The sequence below is a fragment of the Nannospalax galili genome, unplaced genomic scaffold, assembly GCF_000622305.1.
Source record: "Nannospalax galili isolate Female #2095 unplaced genomic scaffold, S.galili_v1.0 scaffold305, whole genome shotgun sequence".
NCBI classification, from domain to species: domain Eukaryota; kingdom Metazoa; phylum Chordata; class Mammalia; order Rodentia; family Spalacidae; genus Nannospalax; species Nannospalax galili.
Window position 1 is genome coordinate 4,194,633 of NW_008356258.1, and position 20,246 is coordinate 4,214,878.

The window sequence follows — 20,246 nt, forward strand, 5'->3', positions numbered from 1 at the left end:
CAAGTGTCTCTGCAATAGGATGAGTTCTTTGGGTATATGCCAAGGAGTGATATAACTGGATCAAATGGTAGGTTCATTTGTAGAGGATTTTTAAGAGTTCTCCACACTGCTTTCCATAGGGGTTGAACCAGTTTGCAGCCCCACCGGCAGTGGATGAGTGTTCCCCTTTCCCCACATCCTCTCCAACATTTGGTATCATTTTTATTGATCTTAGCCAGTCCGACTGGGGAAAGGTGAAATCTTAAAGTGGTTTTAATTTGCATTTCTCTAATTATTAGTGATGTTGACCATCTTTTAAGATGCTTCATAGCCATCTTTGCTGCTTCTTTTGAGAACTCTGTTCCTCTCCTTTGCCCATCTTTTAATTGGGTTGCTTCTTGTCTGGGTTCTCTGTTTTTTGAGTTCATTATAAATTCTGGTTATTAAACCTCTGTTGGATGTGTCGCTGGTGAAGATTTTCTCCCATTCTGTGGGTTTTCTGTTTGCTTCTTTGGTTGCCTCCTTTGACGTACAGAAGCTTTCACACACACACACACACACACACACACACACACACACACACACATATTTATATTTGGGTCTTCTTTCAGTTCTTTGATTTGTTTGTTCATGTTCTTTAAATTCTTTCAATTCGTTGGTCATGTTTATGATTTTTCTTTTAGATTCAGTGTCCTGGGTTATCTCTAGGGGGTTTTCCTTGTAGAACTCTTCTACAGGACTGGTGGAGTTTGGTAGGGACATAGTGTTTGGCCGTCCATTTTATTGTTCTTTCGTTGTGATTTTGGTATGTGCATTTCTTTTGTTGTTTATGATTCTGATATGAGAATTAAGTTGAAGTATGCTTCTGTTTGTATTATTGGGGTGCCTAGATCCTTTCCTTATTGGTTATGTAAAGCTTAGGTTGGTACAGGGTTCAGGTTCTCTTAGGTTTTATTTTGGAGGGAACTGATGGCTTCAGATCAGCTACTCAGGAGCACCCACAGAAGCCCAAATCAGGTTCAAATCAGGTATACTCAGGCTTCTTTATGAGTTTTGGACCCCCATTAGCAGAAAGTCAGAGAAAATTTGGGGAATTCCCTAAGGAGGGGCTGATTTTGGGACTTTCAGTTGGTCTGATGTGTTCTTAGCCCCTGTGCCAGAGAGAGGCCAGAACCTGGCACTCTCAGGCAGTCTGCTGAGATTAGAGCTGCTACAAGGATGGAGGTCAGAGCCGCCCCCTCAGGCTGTCTGCTAGGATCTCAGCCTTAGCCTCTTAAAGGCAGGTCTGCCATTGGGTCTTGGGAGGGGCCTCACAAAATCCCAGGTAGGGGGATGGGTATGGCGCAATTAGAGGAAGCTCACCACCACATGGAGTCAGGATCCGGGTGTTCTCAGGCAGCACCCTGCATTCTCAGCCACTAGTCTCTGATGGTCTGCAGCTACACTGGTGGAGGTGGGATCCCACCCTCTCAGTCTGTCTGCTAGGATCTCCTTATTTTTATATACTTGTTATTTTACTTTTTTTGGTCTTTTTGAGACAGGGTCTCCCTGTAGCCCCAGCTGTCCTGGAACTCACTATGTAGACCTGGCTGGCCTTGAACTCACAGAGATCCACCTGCCTCTGCCTCCTGAGTGCTGGGATTAAAGGCATGCGCCACCATACCTGGCTTCTTTTTATATATTTATATTAGGATATTGTACAGTTTTCAAAGCTAGTAACAGAATCTTTTTGTATGTGTATTCAAAGCATAACAAAATGAAAGTATTTCACAAAACAAAAACAAAGATGTAAATTTTGATGAAGTCACGTTTATCTGTTTGCCCCTCCCCCTTTCGTTACTTATGTTTTTAGTATCATACCCTAAAGGACCTACATTTTATTGGTATGTTTTAAGGCTTTTACAGTTACATTTAGGTTTATGACGAGCGTATGGTGTGAGGAAGGTTTCCATATGCATTCTTTTGCATGAAGACATCCAATAGCTCGTGTACCATTTGTTGAAAAAGCAAGACTTTCCTCACTGAGTTGTCTTAGTGTTCTTTGTCAGCCCTTTATCCTGTCTGTGTTCTGAGCCCTAGGTTCACCCCCTTGGTTTTTGTTTATACTGGGACCTATGGCTCTACTTAATTCACTTTCTAAGGCTGCTTCTGTTGGGCATAGCTCTCCCCCAAAGTTATTCAGTCCATCAGTCTGTTCAGTTAGCCAGTCTGTCAGTCCATCAGCCATCCAGTCAACAGGTTGCTGTTGGACAGTATTTCTTGAGTGTTTCAGTAAACGGTAGGGCTGTGAACATGGTATAGTGTCGCTGCTCTTGTGATGAATGAATTTCAGAATTTATAGATTAAAAAAAAATTCAGCTGGTCTTTTTTCCCGAAACCAACACAATAGTCTAAATCAAATATCAAAACATGTTTTGTAGAAGCCACTTATTTTAGTTTCTTTTATTTCAGTTATAATTAGAAAAAGGAAGTTCTTAAGTGTTTTTCAAGGCTTACTGTATGTATACCTAAAAACAAAAATCTACAAAATTTAAACTAAGACATAATCATGGCATTATTAAAAACACTTGACTTTACTATAGTATTTCTACATTTAAACTGTTTGCATATGTTTCTTGTGTTTTTGGGGGGCTATGAGGTTGCTACCTGTCCTTGTAAGAAAGGAAAGCCCTTATTTGTAATACTTTCTCTTAGATTTCTTACTTCTGCTGAGGTTGCCCCACCTGGGGTGAGGGGGTGTATGTAGGAGGTTGTGATCCAAGGAGCTGGGGGTGTCCAATGCTCAAGTCAGAATTGTGTTTTCTCCAGTGTCAGACTCGGAAGTGCCTCATGGACATCTAAAGAGCGAGATACTTAGACAGAAATAAATGCATCAGTAACTTTGCTTTAACTTATCTTTTTAGTTCCATTGGAAGAGAAGTGACTTCATTTTGTTTGAAGTTGAGAGAAGAAATAAAATTGTTTTACATGTGTTGAATGCTTATGTAGAAACAGACACCAAGGTGATAATAGTAATTTTAAAATATTTTCCATGAAAGAAAAAGCTCATAGAAATTTTGGTTTTGTGTGTGTGTGTGTGTGTATGCATGGGTTGCCCTACTCACGTGATCTCCTGTTGCGTACAGGGTGAAGTTACTTAGCTTAGTTAGAATGCAAGGCCATTCCTAGCCAGGACCCAGCATCTTCCTCCAGTCTTGGAGCTTCTATCTCTTTCTTCTCAACTCTGGTATCACAGGCTTCTCATCCTTCCCAGATCATGCCTCCCCCTTTTACCAGTTCATCTTCATAAGATTTTATCCCATTCTGGCTGCCCTCAGTCCATCCTCCAGGACCCAGGTCAAATGTCAGCTTCTCTAGAACCTCCCCAGGTCCCTAGTCAACCCTGGTCTGTGGTATTGAGTGACACCCCACTGAAACATTGGCATCTGCTATACCTGTCTCCCTTCATCTTTCAGGGGACTCTCCAGGACAGGGCCTACTTTGTCATTCTTAGAACCTCCATGTCAACTTGGTGTGCAGTACATTGAAGGTCCCCAGGCTTTAAATAGATAGGTGAGTCAATGGGAATTTGAGCTTAGATCCTCAAATAGCATGCCTGGAGTTGCTTCATCCAGGATTTGTGGAACATCACCTTTTCACCACATTGACCAGGTTGACCTTCAAGTAGATTTATCACCATAACAGGTGGCATTATTCTTATTTTAGAAGTTGTAGAACAGACTTAGAGTTTAAGTTACTTGGTCAGAGATCAAGAGTAGAGCTAGGATAGCAAGTGCCAACTTAGTATGCTTTAAATTTTTCCCAAATGTATTAAATGTCATAATGATTTTCCTATGTATTGACTTATTCATGTTCAAGAAAGAAAAATGCCAATAAAATATTCTTTGCAGCATTTTTATTATGGCAATAAGTAGAGATAGCTTAAACACCCAATAGCAGAAAAAGGATTTGAGCAACTGAATTATCAGCTTAGCAATATATTAGTTCTTTTAAACTGTAATTGCGATGCCCATATGGAAATGTCTGGCAAGTGTCTTAGTACCTAAGCTAGATTGTACTCTGTGGTTATAACACTGTGTCATGGGTGTTGTGGGTAGAGATGTTAGCTCATGAGAAGGCAACACATTCTTTAACATCTTCTTCAATGCCTTCTTGAATCCAGGCTGCTGACAGGTGCAGAGTGTTTCATTGTTTTATTAAGCAAAAGAATATTTGAAACATGTGTTGTCCCCATAGCTGCCATATAGGGTCACTAGCCATAGTTTGTTTAAAAGACCGAAAAGGACTTAAATTATTTATTATTGGAATCATTGTTAAAAAAATGTTTAAAATTGTAATTATAAAACAACATGGGAAACCTAGAGAAGTTATTTTAGAGAAAAGTAATGGAAATAGTTCTACCAAGTGAAAGTGTGTGTGTGTGTGTGTGTGTGTGTGTGTGTACACGTATGTACGTACGTACGATAGCATATTACTGTCTAAAAGAGCGATTATGTTTTCAGAATATTTTGTGGTTTTAAGAAATTATGATGAATTTTTAAGAGCACATGGGGAACAATCCAGAGAACTGAAAAGAGGGTAGAACGAAGGAATGATGGATTTGATCATTGTTGTCTCCTTCCGTAACTTTCTAATTTGATAGTAGGGATGAGGTATTCTCTTCCAGCCATGCATCATGTTGCTGAATTGTGTAAAGGAGAGATTTTCTCTGGGTGTTTCATGTGATACCTAACACATTTCAGACTAGGAGTTCCTAACCTTTTAGAACTGGTGCCTTTGCTGTTGGTGCTGTCAAGCCCTCGTGCCTGCCAGGGACAGGTGCTGGGCAGGGCCTACTAGAGCCTAATGTCTTGAGGGAGGCTGCCCAAGTTGTTCCTATTTGATAATTGCCTTCATGAGTGCTGATCCCTGCCAGTTCAGTGTGGCAGTGGGGTGGGGAGTAGTCAAATCAGTGTGTAGAGGGAGACATGAAACCTGTTTCCACTTACTAACTGTGAGTGGAACTCACTAACAGGCATTAGGAAAGGCATATTTCTCCCTAAAAATGTACTTCAAAAATCTGATCTGGATCTGGAATTGAAAAATAGGAAATAGGGAAGGGTTAAGGGCTCCAAAATTGGTACTGATCTCCTGATTGATGATCTTATATAATTAGTTAGGGGGCAATGAACAGTTTTCCAAGTGGGGTAGTTGAGAATTCCTACTGTTACATAGGAATTTTAATGTATTTCATAATTGTTCTTCACATCATAAGTCATTTGATGTCTTTTACATGAAAATGAAAGGTTGTCAAACTTTGGACAGTTATTACTGTCCCATGAATATGTTTATCATCACTGTTTCCCCTGTCTGTGCCTCTGAATATAGCTTTTCCTTTTTTGTGTTAACACCTTTAGTTAGACTGGCTCTGTGGAATGGAAAGATGGCGGGGGAGGGTTAGTGAATGGAAGAAAGGAGGGCAACATGATGGAACTTTCGAGATGTGTAGCTGAATTCTCTTTACTCCACGTCTTCCTGTTTGTTACTGCCTCTCTCCCCATAGTCTTACTGTGTAGCTCACACCGACCTGACACTCACAATCTTCCTGCCTCAACATCCCTAGTGCTGGGATTATAGGTGTGTACCAACCTGCCTATCTTCCTGTAGAACTTCTTTGGAATCCCTGCATTCTTTGCTATTTCATATTGTTTTCTGGTGGTTTTGTTTTAGACAGTGTCTCACATATCCTAGGTTGGCCTTGAACTTGCTGTGTATCTTAGAATGACCTTGAACTCTTGATCCTCCAACCTCTACTTTCTAAGTGTGTAGAGTACAGATATATGCTACCATACCCAACTTGTGTTTTAATTATATTGTTTTCTGGTGGTTTTGTTTTAGACAGTGTCTCACATATCCTAGGTTGGCCTTGAACTTGCTGTGTATCTTAGAATGACCTTGAACTCTTGATCCTCCAACCTCTACTTTCTAAGTGTGTGCTCCATTACACCCTGCTTCCTGATTCTTTCAGTTCGCTACTTGTGAGGTTTTGCCATCTGGGATATTGCCTGGCTCTTTGCTTCTGAAAACCTTGAGAGAGTTCTGTTTTAGCAATTTCAAATTGACCATCCCTGTGATTTGAAATGCCCCCAAATAGGAAATTTTTTGACGACCGACATGCCTACAAGTAGAAAGTTCGGTGATAAGTTGTAATCAAAACACACGAAACAAAAATGCATGAAATTACCTTTGGACTCTTCCTATAAGAAAGACGTGCCAGTTCTAAAAGGTTAGGAACTCCTGGTCTGAAACGTATCTGCAATATCTGATGGAATAACTGAATTCATTAACAAAATAAATAATTGAATAAAAGAATCTTAAAAAAGGGAAAATTATAAGCTGCTTATGAAGTTATGAAAAATCTTTTTTGACTTCTTTCAAACATTTGTTATATTATAATATTGTAATAACTTCTGTCAGAAGACTTACAGAAGCCTAGTCAACACCACCTGTCTTCCTGACCAGGTTCTGAAGCAGCTGAATGTGTAAGAATCAGGAGTTAGGAAGCCAGGCATGGTGGCACACATCTGCACCTTAGCACTTGACAGGCAAGAGTTTAGGCCAGCCTGGGCTATATAAATGAGCCCCTGTCTCTAACAAAGACAAACAAAAAGAAGAAAGATGAGCAAAGGATTAAGAATTAAAGAAATATAGGAACTTCTTAGCTTGCTTATATGGTTGAACCATGCTTTCCTGTGGCAGTTGAGGTAAGCTACCACCTTCATATCCCCAGGTTAGGCCTTGGGGACTACTGAAGGGCAGATTCCCTCAGGCGATGTGCAAAGAAGGAAGAAACGGCCTTTCCTGCAGCACAGGATCCTGTTGTTCACTAACTAGGAGCCACTCTAGTTCACTAACTAGGAGCCTCCCGGGGAGGGCGGCTGCACTGGGAGGACTGGAGAGCTGGAGCAAGGACCCTTGCAACATCCCTCAGGTTTTGTGCTCTTGGCCCAGTTGACATACTTATGAAGCTAGAGGAGGAGATCAGCCCACATGCTACCACCTCCCTGGGCCTGTCCCCAGGCCTCAGAAGCAACCCCCTTCTCCGATTCCACTTTTGTGTGCTCAAGGCAACACTGTGTCTGAAGTTGAAAGTTTATTTTCTTGTCTGTTCCCCACAGCCAGTTCTCAACTAGGACTCCAGGATGGCTCCTGAGAGCCTTTTTGATGGGGTCGCTTCACACCATTGAGACACCCCTCTAGGAGGCTGTCCTGCCCCATCTGAGCCACACAGTAGAGTGCTGGTGGATAAAGAGACAAACCCCCAAATCTGACCTGCACAGCAGTCCTGGTTCTGGGTGACCTCAAGAAAAGTTACTTAACCTTCTTGTGTCTTAGTTTATCTGTAAGATAATAGAATAGCTGTAGCTATTGAATAGATCAAATCATGTAAAGAACTTAGAACCAGTGCATAGGACACAGTTAAAATGTATTTGGCACAACTTTGAAGAATTTTGAATATAAACCTTCTCCTGTTAGGAGACTCTCAGGGAAAAACTCAGATTCAGTCTCCTGGCTGAGCATGAAAGTTTAAGGCTGTAGGTCCATATCAAATATCTTGGCCCATGAGTTAACATTTAAAGAATTTGAAGTCCTTCCTCATTTTCTTTGTCTTGGCTGGAGAGCTTCTCCATGCCTATGTGCAGCTGGGAACCTTTGGCAGCTACACCCAGGGCTCCCTCTCACTAGACTATGTGGCTTCCCCAGAATTCCAGTGCTGACAGTGTTTGAATCCTCCGCATGTCTAAAATCTTAGTAAGACCCTGAACCTTGAATCCTCCACATGTCTAAAAGTCTTAGTAAGACCCTGAACCTTATATCCACCAAATTTGGAAACATGCTCCTCCCAGATCTCCAGGCACTAATTCCAAGCAAAATCGTTTCCAGTGTTTTTTGTGTGTCACAGACAGGAGGAGAATAGGGACAGTACCTCCCTAGATTCACCTGGTTGTTTAGTGCTTAGTGGGCAGATTTGCCATTAGTTAAGAAGCTGATTTGGGTACTGTAGGGTTGGAAGGGTCAAGGAGTTGGTACCTGAGCCTGCCCTCACAACTTAGCAGTGTCCAGGTCCGTGACACCTTGGTCACTAGGTCTAGTTTCTTCTCTGCTGATTTGTGGGTCTTCTTCCTTGAATCCTGTTGGTGATACTAAGCCCAGTGATGGCCAGATTCAGTGGAGACATGATCTGCAAAGTCCAGGGCTGAGATGTCATGGTTGGTACATGGAGGGACTCCATCACCTCTCACCATGAACCATAGAGGTTTTAGATTTACTTCTTAGGGAAGGTTTCCCCTTCTGTACCGTTTACGACTGCAGGGTTGTTCTCAACAGATTCCTGAGGGGCTTGTGGACTCTTGGGAAGGTATATCCTTCCGGGCCCATTGTTGGGGAGGGGGCGTCCTTGGCCATGTGCCATTCCCTTCCCCCTTCAGTGGGGCATGAATGAGGAGTACCTTACATTCTGTAGAGGACTCTTGGCCTCTACCATGCCGTTTCCTATGAGCAGTGCTCAATCAAGCATCAAAGTGTCAGTGTCTGTCATTTTAACAGGCTTTTTTTTTTTTTTGAGGCCGACCTGATCTGTTTGCTTGTCTGCCTCCCCAGTGCTGGAATTAGAGGCACAGACCATGATGCCTAGTCTACCTGCTTTTTGTGCTGGTCTCTCTTCCCTCAAAGCTACTATTACTTTACTTCCTTTATTTTTAAAACTTTCTAGTGTCGATTTCTTTTTTCCCCTTTAGATGTTTCTCTAACATTTTGGTGAGTTCCTTTGCAGTGAGAGAGATAAAATCAGTAAGTTCTGGCTCTACTGAAAACATCTGTTCAGGCAAATCTTTTGGCCGCATTGGCTAATCTTAAACAGGAGGCGCTCTCCTCTTACACCACATCTCAGCCAGGCCTGGATTCGGCCTCCCGTGTCCCCCATGCTTCAGTGGGCTTCTGTGTTGCTTTTTGTCTCCACTGCGCTCTGATCCTATAAACTTGAGAAGCATTTTCCCCAGGGCACAGCAGTAATTGTATCCTCAGCTAATAACTGCTGTCAGCACGATCTATACTAATGTTCCTGGTCTCTTCTGAGCTTGGCTTTGCTGCCTTAGTCTGAAGGTACAGCTCCTCAGTACTCTTCCTGGGCATGTTGGTCAGCTTTCCACCCTTGTGACAAATGCCTGAGAAAAACAACTTAAGATAGGAAAGGGGCACTGAGAAAGGACTTGCTGCACAGTACAAGGACCTGAGGTGGCATCTCCAGCACCCATGCATGTCTGTAACCCCAGTGCTGTGGGGCCTGGAGGCAGGAGGATCACTCGGGCTTGCGGGTAGCCGATCCAGCCCCAGCTTTAGTGAAAGACCCTGTCTCAAAGCAGTAAGAGGACTTGTGATGTCTTCCTCTGGCTTCCACGCATGCGCCCACAGGCCTTCATACCTATGGCCATCTGTTACCGCCCCACTCCCAATATTTTTAAATACATTTAAAAGAAGAGGAAAAGTTAGTTTGGGCTCATGGTTTGAGTCTTTTCAGCCAATGATCACTTGGCTCCCCATCATGTTGGTCCTGTGTCAAGGAAGTATCATGGAGGGTGCACATGGTAGGAAAAACCAAAGCTGTTCGCATCTAGGAAGCAAAGAGAGGGGCAGGAACAGCTCGTGTCCTGGTAACCGCTTCAAGCTCACACCCCAGTGACCTAACTTCCCTCTTCTAGGTTGCATCTTTTAAAGGTGCCACCACCTTCCTACTAGTGCCATAGACCAAGGGACTAAGCCTTTAGGGAAACATTTACGATCCAAACCAAAATATTATGGGAGATTTAAGCATTCCTAGAACTTTCACTTCTTTCTAAGGCAAAATGGTATTGTATTGCATGTATACACTGGATCAGAATAGCTTTTGCTTTTCCAGGGCCTTGGCCCTGGTTAAAAACTCACTTGTCGGGGCTCACAGCCCAGTATCATCCATTTGGGTAAAATTAATTGTCTTTGAACTGAGCCACTGTATGCTTTTGAAGTACCAAGATGAACATCCCACATGGCTTGGAGTAGTTACTTATGCAAATGTGAAAGCCAATGTGTTTGCACAGTGTGGGTCTCTTCTGCTTGGGCTGACCCCAAAGTCTGATCCTCCAAAGGGTTACCTTACTCTCCAGGTTGCTTGTTGTCTGTCCTCCAGTGCTTATGGCATATTTAGGGGGTGGGGGTGGGGGTGGGGGTGAAGTAAATGGCATTTTTCCCCCTCTTGGTTTCTGAACCAATTGCTAAATAAAATGAAAAGATTTTTGAGTATTTTATATTTCCCTTAGAAACCAATGGCGTGAGAAAGAAATTTCCTCCTTATTGTGCTGATGTGAGAAAACTGCTTCCCACACATCTAAATTATTTGTGTGAGATTTTACCAAGTAAAATTAATTGCGAACGAATGGAAGTAAAAGCTCTCCCCTCCAAGGACCTCCTCTCTGCCCAGTTGTGTGTGTCTCACTCAGTGCTCATACTATTTCTGTGACTTAAGTTACTCTGTCCTAGAGGCGAGAATGGACTCTTGGGAGTTGATGGCTAGGGTTTGACCTTGAATCTGTGTTGGCTGCAAAGCCACCATTGCCTTTTTAAAAATGTATTCCAATTGCCTCACCCTACGTCACTGTTCAGCAGGGAAGAAGCCAGAGCAGTCTGCATCCCTATTCCCTGTTGGCAGTTTGGGTAACACCTTCAGCGGATGGCGTGATAAGAATAGGAGGTGGGAATTGACTAGGCAGTTAGGGTAAAGAGACCCCAAAGAAATGTATCCAGTTCCTTGGCTAAAAGTCAAAATGTCCTTGGGCCTGTTAGCAACATACTCTGTTCCAAAGGCCAAAACTGTCAAAAGTATTTGGGAGCTTGTATCTAATCCTTAAAAGATTTTAGGGTTACCTCTTCAGAGGGGGGAATGTTGGAGGGGAGGAAGTGGGCATGGATTATATACATGTATGAAAATTCTCAGTAAAGTTTATGTGGTGGCATACGCCTTTAATTCCAGCATGCCTTTAATCCCTCCCTCAGGAGGCAGAGGCAAGCAGATCTTTGTGAGTTTGAGGCCAGCCTGGTCTACATAACCCGCATTTTTCTTTAGAACAAAACCACAAACCTTGTTTTAGCCAGTTCAAAGTTTTTTCCAATGTTTTTGTGAGTGGATCTGGCAGCACGTATGAGTTTTCCTTCTAAGGATAGAAGCAGTGGTGGGGGTTGAAACAGAACTGCTCTTTAATATCAGGGAGAAACAGCCGTGCTGCACTGCTGATAATTCAGCTCAGTCTGTCCATCATGCAGGAAATGCTGAGTGATAGTTGGTTCTAGCATCTGAGAGGTGTGTGCAGGGGCCAGGGCCCAGGCAGCTCTTATTTTATACAAGGTCATTGTTGTGCAGACTCCATTGTAAGGGCCCAATATGTCTAGACTGCCAACTAGAATGGCCCATTGCTTATACAGAACCTGTGTTCCTTTTGGCATATGAGATTTACAAAGATTTACCAACTGAAATTGTGAAAAGGAATAATCTCTGAGAAAAATAGTTGGTAAGGTTGGGGTTTACCTGAGTAATTTTATGTTTTAGAACTTTCATTTGGAACATAATTTCAAGGGCTTTGTTCACATGTCTGGACTAATGTAGTAGAGGTTATTCTTATACCTTTGTTAGTGTGTGGCTTGCTGTTATTGGTAGAAGTCATCACTATTTTTTGTCCTATTTTATTGCACACCATCTCAAAACTTCATAGCTTGCTCCTAAAACCGATCTCTTAGCAAGTAAATAGAGATGACTTTTTGTTTGTTTTTTGAGATAGGGTCTCCTGTAGCCCCAGATGGCCTGAAACGTGCTATGTAGACCAGGCTGGCCTCCATTTCACAGAGTCCGCCTATCTCTGCCCCCTGAGTGCTGGGATTAAAAGTGTGTACCACCATGCCGTTGAGATGACTTTTTCAAAATCTCAGTGTCCAGTTCTTTAAACTTCTTTTACCACAAATCATAAAATTTTGTTAGTTAGAGAGGGTTTTGGCATTTCTGCTGTCTTTGGTTGCTGCATCTTGGAATGTTTTACAAACCTTGTCTTTAAGCTGGTGAAGTTTTGGTTTTTTATGCACTAGGAAGAATAGACCTGATTTACATAGAAAAGTAAAAGGGCTGATTTACAATAAGAATTTGTTGTTTTCCCACTAGCTGACCTCAGGACCTTTGATAAGTCATTTAACCCCTCCAAGCTGCATTCCCCCATGTCTAAAAGGGCATAGTGTCAATGTACTGCTTATAAAGACTTAAAATGTGTTATGAACTAATTTTTACAATAACACGGGAAGTTTCAAAACTAGAGAATTGGGTTTCATTTTTCTCTTAACTGCCTAGACAGTTTAGATTAGGGGATGGTGCCTCTGTCACGGTGTGCTCACTTGGGTACTTTTGGTGGAATTTGAAAGCCTCATCAGTGTGGTTGTTCCAAATGGCTCACATTTTGGTAATAGTTTCTTTGTAAAAGTTAAGATTGCCATCGTTTATTCTTAACAAAGAGAAATCCGAACTTTAAAATTTCTCTTGGAAAAATCAACACACTTCAGCGGTAGCATAGAGGTGCTGCAGCACCCCCTTGTGGCAAATGGAATGAAGTGCTGTTTGAGCCCTGAATCTGAGACTGAAATCAGAGTGCTCTAAAATCTGAAACTTCTCGAGCCCCATAAATCATAAATCATAAATCTGATGATTCATTGTACACAAACTTTGTTTCATTGGAAAAATTCTTGAAAATATTGTGTAAAATTGTGTCCAGTTTGTGTAGTGGTATATACAATGCAGATGAGTTTTGTGTTTGGACCTGAGTCCCACCTGGAGGAACTCATTATGTATATGGAAGTGTTCGAAAACAAAAACCCAGTTCTCATTTCAAGCCCTTAGCATAAGAGACGTTCGATCTGTAGTTTTTTGTTATGCTTCCAGTTAACAGAGGAATCTTGATTAAATTGACATGAGAAATTTACCAAGAATAACAAATATTAGCTTATAAATTATATCAAATCACTGTGAAAATAGTGTTTTTAATCTTGTTTAAAATTGTAATTTTGAACACATTATTTCTCCATTTAGAGAAATGTTTTAGGGACGAGCACTCAGATTTAAAAAAAAAGATATAAATATGGAATTTTGGTATTGTGTTGATCTGGTTTTTCATTAAATAGAAATTTTCAGACCAAAACTACATACCAAATGTCAGGTTTTGATACATTCTTTTGTTTGTAAGCCTTCTTTATTACTTACTGGCTCTTGCCCATTTCAGGCTCTCCTGATCCCATCTATTAATATGTTCTCCTTCTTTTAATCCACCAACTGTGCATGTTAGGCATTGCAATAAAAGCATGCCGTTCAGTGTTTATCTACTAGAGGAGAGGGCAGACCTTGGCCAAATCCTTACAGTGCAAGTGAGGAATGTTACAAAAAGTCAGGAAATGGGCTCCTAGGTGTAAGTAATGGGCAGTTACCCAGCTGTGGTGTCCAAGAGGGATGCTTAAGCCTAGGCATGAAGGGTAACTTGGATAGTACATGGAGGACAGACAGAATGGAGAAATGGCTCAATGCAAAGGAACAGCAAGTTCAGAGATGCCAAATAGAGCAGTGAAGCCAGAGTATGAGCAAGGAGAGGAAAAATAGGGAAGTGCTATATTTTGTATCCACAAGAAAGTATTTGAGACATTTCTAGGTAGGAAGCCTCGACTTCAACAACAACTTTGTTTATTTGCTTTTGAGACAGAATGTCAGTATAGTACAGGCTAGCCTTGATCTTGTAGACTTCCTGTCTCCACATCCCTGCCTGCCTTGTAAACTCAGCCTTGGTGCATTGAGGAGCATGGAGTGGAAAGGTAGTATGCTTACAGAGACCTGGAGAAAGTTCCTGCACCATGAATTTCTCTCTAGAGTAGGTAGCTAGTGCGGTGCCGTCTCTCCTCCATGTGGCAGGTACTCAGTGTTGTTCTAGTATAGAGCAGATGGAGTGCAGAGAGCGGTATACGCAGCTTTGTTTACAGAAAGGCAGCAGTTTGGCTCTGGACATAGTTTGCCAATCCCTGATCTCCATTGTGTTAGGGATGAAGACACATGAATAAGCGTGAGGGGAACCGAGGAAGCATAGTCTAGTGTGATTTGATCATGGATTTGTTTTAAGAGAGGGTGCGATTGTGAAGTGAAGTTGGTTTTTCAGGTTTCTGAGTTAAACAATTGTGTGAATGGCACAGCTGGTAAGTAGTGTTGTTAAGATGATGGGTGCCACAGGGTAACTTACTTGGGATGTGTGGGAATTCACATAGATGCTCATTTGTACTGGACCATGAGAGTGCCAGATGGTCTGGGCTAGAGAAATTCATGTTGAATTTCAAGAAATTGTTGAATAAATGAATGAATGTACTTTCTGGGTAAATGGTGGATTGTTAGTTGTTAGTGCCTGAATTATGTCTTTACCTCCTTCTTAAGGTCTTTCCTCTTTTTCTTCTTCTAGGCAGAAACCACTAATACTAGCTTCCTGCAGGTACAGCTGGAATGCAGTTTACATAATAAAGTGTGTCAGCAATTAAAGGTAAAACAAAATATTTAGTATATCCTGTTTTCTTTCCTGCCTCTGCTTAAAAATACAAATCAGCTGGGCATGGTGGTACACGCCTTTAATCCCAGTACTCGGGAGGCAGAAGCAGGAGGATCTCTGAGTTCAGGGCCAGCCTGGTCTACATAGTGAGTTCCAGGACAGCTTGGGGCTACAGGGAGACCCTGTCTCAAAAAAGACCGGGAAAAAAAAAAAAAAAACAAACCCACAAATCAAAACAATATGTTGTATTCTCACCATAAACATGCTGTTGCCTTATGTGCTTTTCTTGAGAAAAAAAAAAAAATTGAAACCACAAAGTTCAGATGTTTTTTTTATTTAAAATTTTTATTTTGTTCCTCATCCCTCCAACTTCAGAGCTGCTATCTGGAATCTGATGATGTTTTACACTTAGAAATGAGCATCATTGTAGCAGTGGAAAACTCCTCAAAGGAATTTGAAGAAAACACTCAAGACCTACTAGATCATCTCTCTATTGTTTATGTAGCTACAGATAAATCTGAGACCTTAGGTAAGGTGGAATCTAAACTTTTGACTGTGGCCTGGGGATGTAGCTTGGTGGTGGAGTGTGTCCTGGGTTTATTCTCCACCCACATTGCCAGAAATTAAAACATAAAAGCCCTTTTCATTGAAGTATGTCCGAATTAATGTACATCGTTATTCAAAAGCATCTAATTGTCAGTTATATTACAGCAAACCAAGACAGAGAGCCTTGCTTTAAGTAAACTGTGGTGCCACCTGGTTCTCAACCTGCAGCCACACTCAGTTCAGGGAAGTTCAGTGACCACTGCAAACTATTTTGAGTCTCCTTTGGAATAATTTTTTTCTTGGCATTTTGCAGATAGCAAGCACATTAAATGGGCATGACTGTCTAGGATAAATATTGACGAAATATTTGAGGCCATGTGTCTTATTCCAGAGTCGCAGAAGCTCAATTGACCAAATCATGCTGTTTCGTAGTCGATAGCCTGTTGTTTCTGGATGCTTGACAAGTTGGAGGAGAATTTTAGCATTTAGTTCCATGAATTTTTCTCTTTGAAAACATGTTTTCTACTGTGCAGAAAAGCCTATTTAATCAGCTCACCTTTGGAAGAATTTTGACAGGAGACACATACTGTGTGATACATAAATTCATAATGTAGAATTTGGTGTTGTCCTTTGGTTATGACAGCTTGTCTGATTTGTGAGTATATATTTATACTCATTTAAAGAAAGAAATTATATGACGGACATAGAAAAACAGCCATTTATTTGCAGTCAGCAGTGCCCCTCCCCCCATAATAGTGGGCACTGAGCCTAGGGCTTTGCACACACTAAGCCGTGTACTGTACCACTGAGCCACAACCTCCAGCCCTAATTGATGGTCCATCATCATTTTCCTTCTGGCTTCAGACTTGACTGTAGTGGTGACAGACCTTCCCTGTCCTCAGGTTTATAGTTTGGTGATTCTTGTAATAGCTAGGTTGGCACCAAGGCCAAGGTGTCTCTCCAGTGGGGATGCTGCTGTTGGTAAGACCCAAGAGGAGCCTGGTTCAGGATGCCAGAGTTCAATTCCCCCCAAGTGTGTTTGTTTAAATGAGGAAACAAGTGGCTGTCCTGTTGACAGGAGAGTATAACTTGACTTGAAGCTGTCTAGTTGGTTAGTTTCCTTTAGACAGAACAGAGTATGACCCTAGGCTCAATTTCTGTCCTGTGTGGTGGTCATCATGGGAGAGAGCTTTAAGACAGTCTTTTATAGGTTCTTGTTTTTATAACTTAAAGAGTATCCATCCCACATACATGGGGCTCTAGGTTCAATCCATGTACCACATACACTCATACACACATCCCAGAATATCCCAAAGAAAATGACTCTTTATTTCAATTTTAGTGTTGAAAAAACAGTAGCTTTTTTGTCTTTTTAGAAATGGATCATGTAATCAGTTAACTGTGCTGAGTTATGGGGATTCTATAGCTCTTTGTTTTAACCTTTTGCTCTGATTCTTTTTGGACAGATGAGTCTGCAGTAAATATGTATGTATTGCATTCAGGAAACAGCCTTATTTGGATACAGGTAATTCAGTGCTTATATGAAGTAATTTTGAAAGTACAAGAGTGCATTTCACTGCAGGACCTGAGGTCTTCTCAGGGACATATGCAGCTATTCTCTTTAATTCCTTTGAACCCACTGTCCCTTGCTTGAACACCATTTATATGGAGGTTGTTAGTGTCCTCTTTCTGCTGTTCTGGACACATCTGCTGACCAATTGCTAGGAATCTTACTCTATGTAGTTTACTTATTTTAACACAGTGGGTTCAACTGGGTACTTTTCTCCCGTTGAGAATAATAATTCAGATTTATTTCTTGTTGTTACAGGATGTACATCATTTCTCACAGAGAAATGCTCTGTCTCTGCAGTTTGAACCAGTACTACTACCTACTTCTGCAACAAACTTTACAAAAATTGCCTCTTTTACTTGTAAAGGTACCCATTTAAAAACTATTGGAGATATTCTTCTATTATCTAGTTGTTTAATTGGCTTCATTCTGTGCAGTAACTTACAGGTACAGGCAAGGTATATTTTAAAGAAAGCAAATGGGTTTGGTTTCTGTAAATCACATCTTTCAGTTTCTCAGAGATAGTGGATCAAAAACTGGTGTGTATGCTGTCTGTATTCTGCCATGCAGGATTCTGAATTTAAAGCTTAGCTTGGTAACCTGCAGTTTGGTCTGTCTATTGGACGTGCTGCTTTAACACATAGCCGAGTCACAGGCCCAGGTTCTATCTGTGTGACAGAATGTGATGAAAAATGTTTATTGACTTCCTAGGCTAGTATAAACCCAGCCTTCTATTCAGGTTCTTACAGTTAAAGAGAGTTCTGTAAAATAATTCACATGGAACATGAGAAACATGCTCGGTCTCGCTCATATTTTTAAAAATACTCTATATTTTATTTTATGTATATGAGTTTTTCCTGCACTTAGTAAGTGCTCTACAAGTGTACAGGGCCCGTGGAAGCCAGAAGAGGGTGTCCGATCTCCAGGGACTGGAGTTATGGATGATTGTTAGCTTCCATGTGGGTGCTGAAAACTAAACCTGGGTCCTCTAGAAGAATAGCAAAGTAACTGAGCCATCTCTCCAATTCCTTCCCCCTCAGCCTCACTCATATTTTCAAAGAAGTGTAATTTAAAGCTATGAGTGGGATATAATTTATTACAGAGATCAATAAAGATTTTAAAGGTTGTTGGTATTTTCTGCATGCCTGTCTTTTCACTACCTGGTGAATTTCTCTCTCACTGTGTCACCTTAGGAACACTTGGGGACTTTCCTCTTTTTTTATGGTGAAGATAGATCTTTGTAAAGGAAAAGCTTCTAAATATTCACTTCAACATTTTTCCCTAAAAGAAGAAATGGAGGGCAGGGGAGTGTTTTAAAGTGAGGCAGGCAGTAGTGTAAATGTAGTCCAGATGACTGGCGGGAAGCCAGGACAGGAAAGATGGAAACACGAGAGGCAGTGTGTACCTTACATTCCGTTTTAATGGAGACAGGATGTGAATTAAAAAGGTGCAAAGTAAGTCTTTCTTATTTCTGTTCAGATTTAATGAAAGAAAAGATTTCCCATTTATTTCTTTATACCAAAAGCAGGTGCATCCTGTGACAGCGAACTTATAGAAGGTTTGAAGAAAAGAAAAACCACTCCAACACTAAAAGCATGCCTCTCCTCTCCTGTGGTTCAGGGGTAGGTTCATTCCACTTCTCCTGAAACCTGGGTGTTTCCATCTAGAAATGCATCAAAATGTGACTCATGTAACATATTATTCTCTTTCTGAACTTACACCTCCTGGTGTTAGCATACTGATGTAGCAGAAGGTTTCTTAGAGAATTGGGAAGCTAGGCTAAATAACTCAGTTCATGAAGCAGGCATGCAAAGGGACCTGCTCCTGTGGTGTCTGAGTTGTATTTGGGTACGGATTTTGCCCTGTTCGTACATAGCCAGGTCACTTCAGCCTGGTCTACAGTTGCCCCATGGGTGAGCCAGAAGATTGAGGGGCATGATGTCTGTAGTTACTTCCAACAAAGATGAAGTTTTCCTCTGCTCTCATTTGTCATTTGGAGGCTCCTTAAACAGGGAGCTCTCCTGCACACAAGGTTGATAGCATGCATGTCTTGTATTCACAGGTATTTCAGAGTGGAGTCCTCCACAGCCCAGTTTCACATAGAGAGTCATGAGAACACATCAGGTGTGTGGTCCATATGGTACCGCAGCCATTTGGACCAGAGTGTTATATTAAAAGATGTGTTTGTTTCCAAGGAGATCAAGCACATTTTAAAGGTATATATAGTGCCTCCCCCAAGTTGGTTTAAAAAACTGTTTAAAATTATGCTGTGAAATTAGTATATGTAACATTTTATTTTGACTTGTAATTTTTAAAGCAAATATAGTTTTGACATTTTCATAGTTACTTTTAGGATCTCACTCCCTGTCTTCCTCTCTCCTTTGCCCCCCTCTCCCTCTTTCCCCCTTTCCTCTCTCACCTCTGCTCCTCCTCCCTCTTCCTCTCCCCTGACTTCCTTCCCTCCTACTTCCCTTTTCCCTCTTTCAAGTATGCCAGATTTATAATTAAAATACTCAGTTTTCATAAAGTAACATTTTATAAAAATGTCAAGATTTTTTTGGACATTTGAAATAGTGACATAAGAAATATTTGAGTTTTGATCTGGATGGAATGGAGTAAAATCCTACTTTCCAAAGTATGGAACAATTTAAGCATCATGCTTTATAATGATTTGAGTCCTAATTAGTGTTAGGAAAAGTAATCTGTCTTGCTTCTTTTCTTTTTAGATTGCGAATTTCACTGGCCCTTTATTTCTACCTCCAGGCTGTTGGAATATATTTTCTTTGAAACTTACTGTTAAAGACACTGTCATAAATCTGTTCACCAATGTATTTTTGACTACAAACACAGGTGCCATTTTCGCAATACCTCTACAGATATTCTCGGCCCCAGCCAAGGTATTATTTACAACACTATGTGTGCTGTAGTGCTTTTTAATAACCACAGAGTTGCCCTTTAGCCACTTGTGGTGCTGGGATTTCATTAACTTAGTTAAGTTCATATGCTTTAAGACTATCCAAGAAATTGAAGAATATTACTAGACCAATCAGATGATAAAAATTTGTTGAGTTATGGAAATCCTTATTTAGAAAGGCTTTTTTTCATGAAGTAATTTAAGATTATTTAATAAAATTAATCATTACCAATAGAGTGATCAATTTTATTTTTATTTCTAAAAGTTTTTCCCTGCTTTTGCTGCTGAGGATCAACTTAGGGTTTTGTGCGCACTAGGAGAATGTTCTACTATTGAGCTTCATCCCCAGCTCTTATTCCAAAAGTTTTAAAGTAAGGAATATTTGCTTGCTGTGGAAAACATGGTTGAACTAATACGTATTTACAGTGACTTCAAGTAAATTATTCAGTGTTTTAAATGGACTTCTTTTAAGTGGCTCTCAGTTGCTCATAATCCTTAAATTTCCTTAGTGAATCAAGGCTAAAACCTGAAAGGTTCATTAGAGAATTCTTTCTAAAATCTTGGCAAATCATGTACAGTTTAGATTATTTTAAACATGCCTCATTTTTTCCTTAATGTT

At 40.9% G+C, this 20,246-nt stretch overlaps 1 protein-coding gene across 9 annotated transcripts in view; it reads left to right on the plus strand.

The window, feature by feature from the left end:
- Tmem131l (transmembrane 131 like) overlaps positions 1–20,246 on the plus strand; it is a 186,733-nt gene that overhangs the window by 109,565 nt on the left and 56,922 nt on the right. For all 9 annotated transcript variants that reach the window (XM_017803530.1, XM_008854277.2, XM_017803531.1 and 6 more), the window contains exons 8-14: positions 14,514–14,591; positions 14,973–15,126; positions 16,610–16,668; positions 16,972–17,080; positions 18,239–18,335; positions 18,776–18,929; positions 19,440–19,610. In XM_017803530.1, the coding sequence (XP_017659019.1) occupies positions 14,514–14,591; positions 14,973–15,126; positions 16,610–16,668; positions 16,972–17,080; positions 18,239–18,335; positions 18,776–18,929; positions 19,440–19,610 (822 nt within the window). The remainder of the gene's footprint in view (positions 1–14,513; positions 14,592–14,972; positions 15,127–16,609; positions 16,669–16,971; positions 17,081–18,238; positions 18,336–18,775; positions 18,930–19,439; positions 19,611–20,246) is intronic.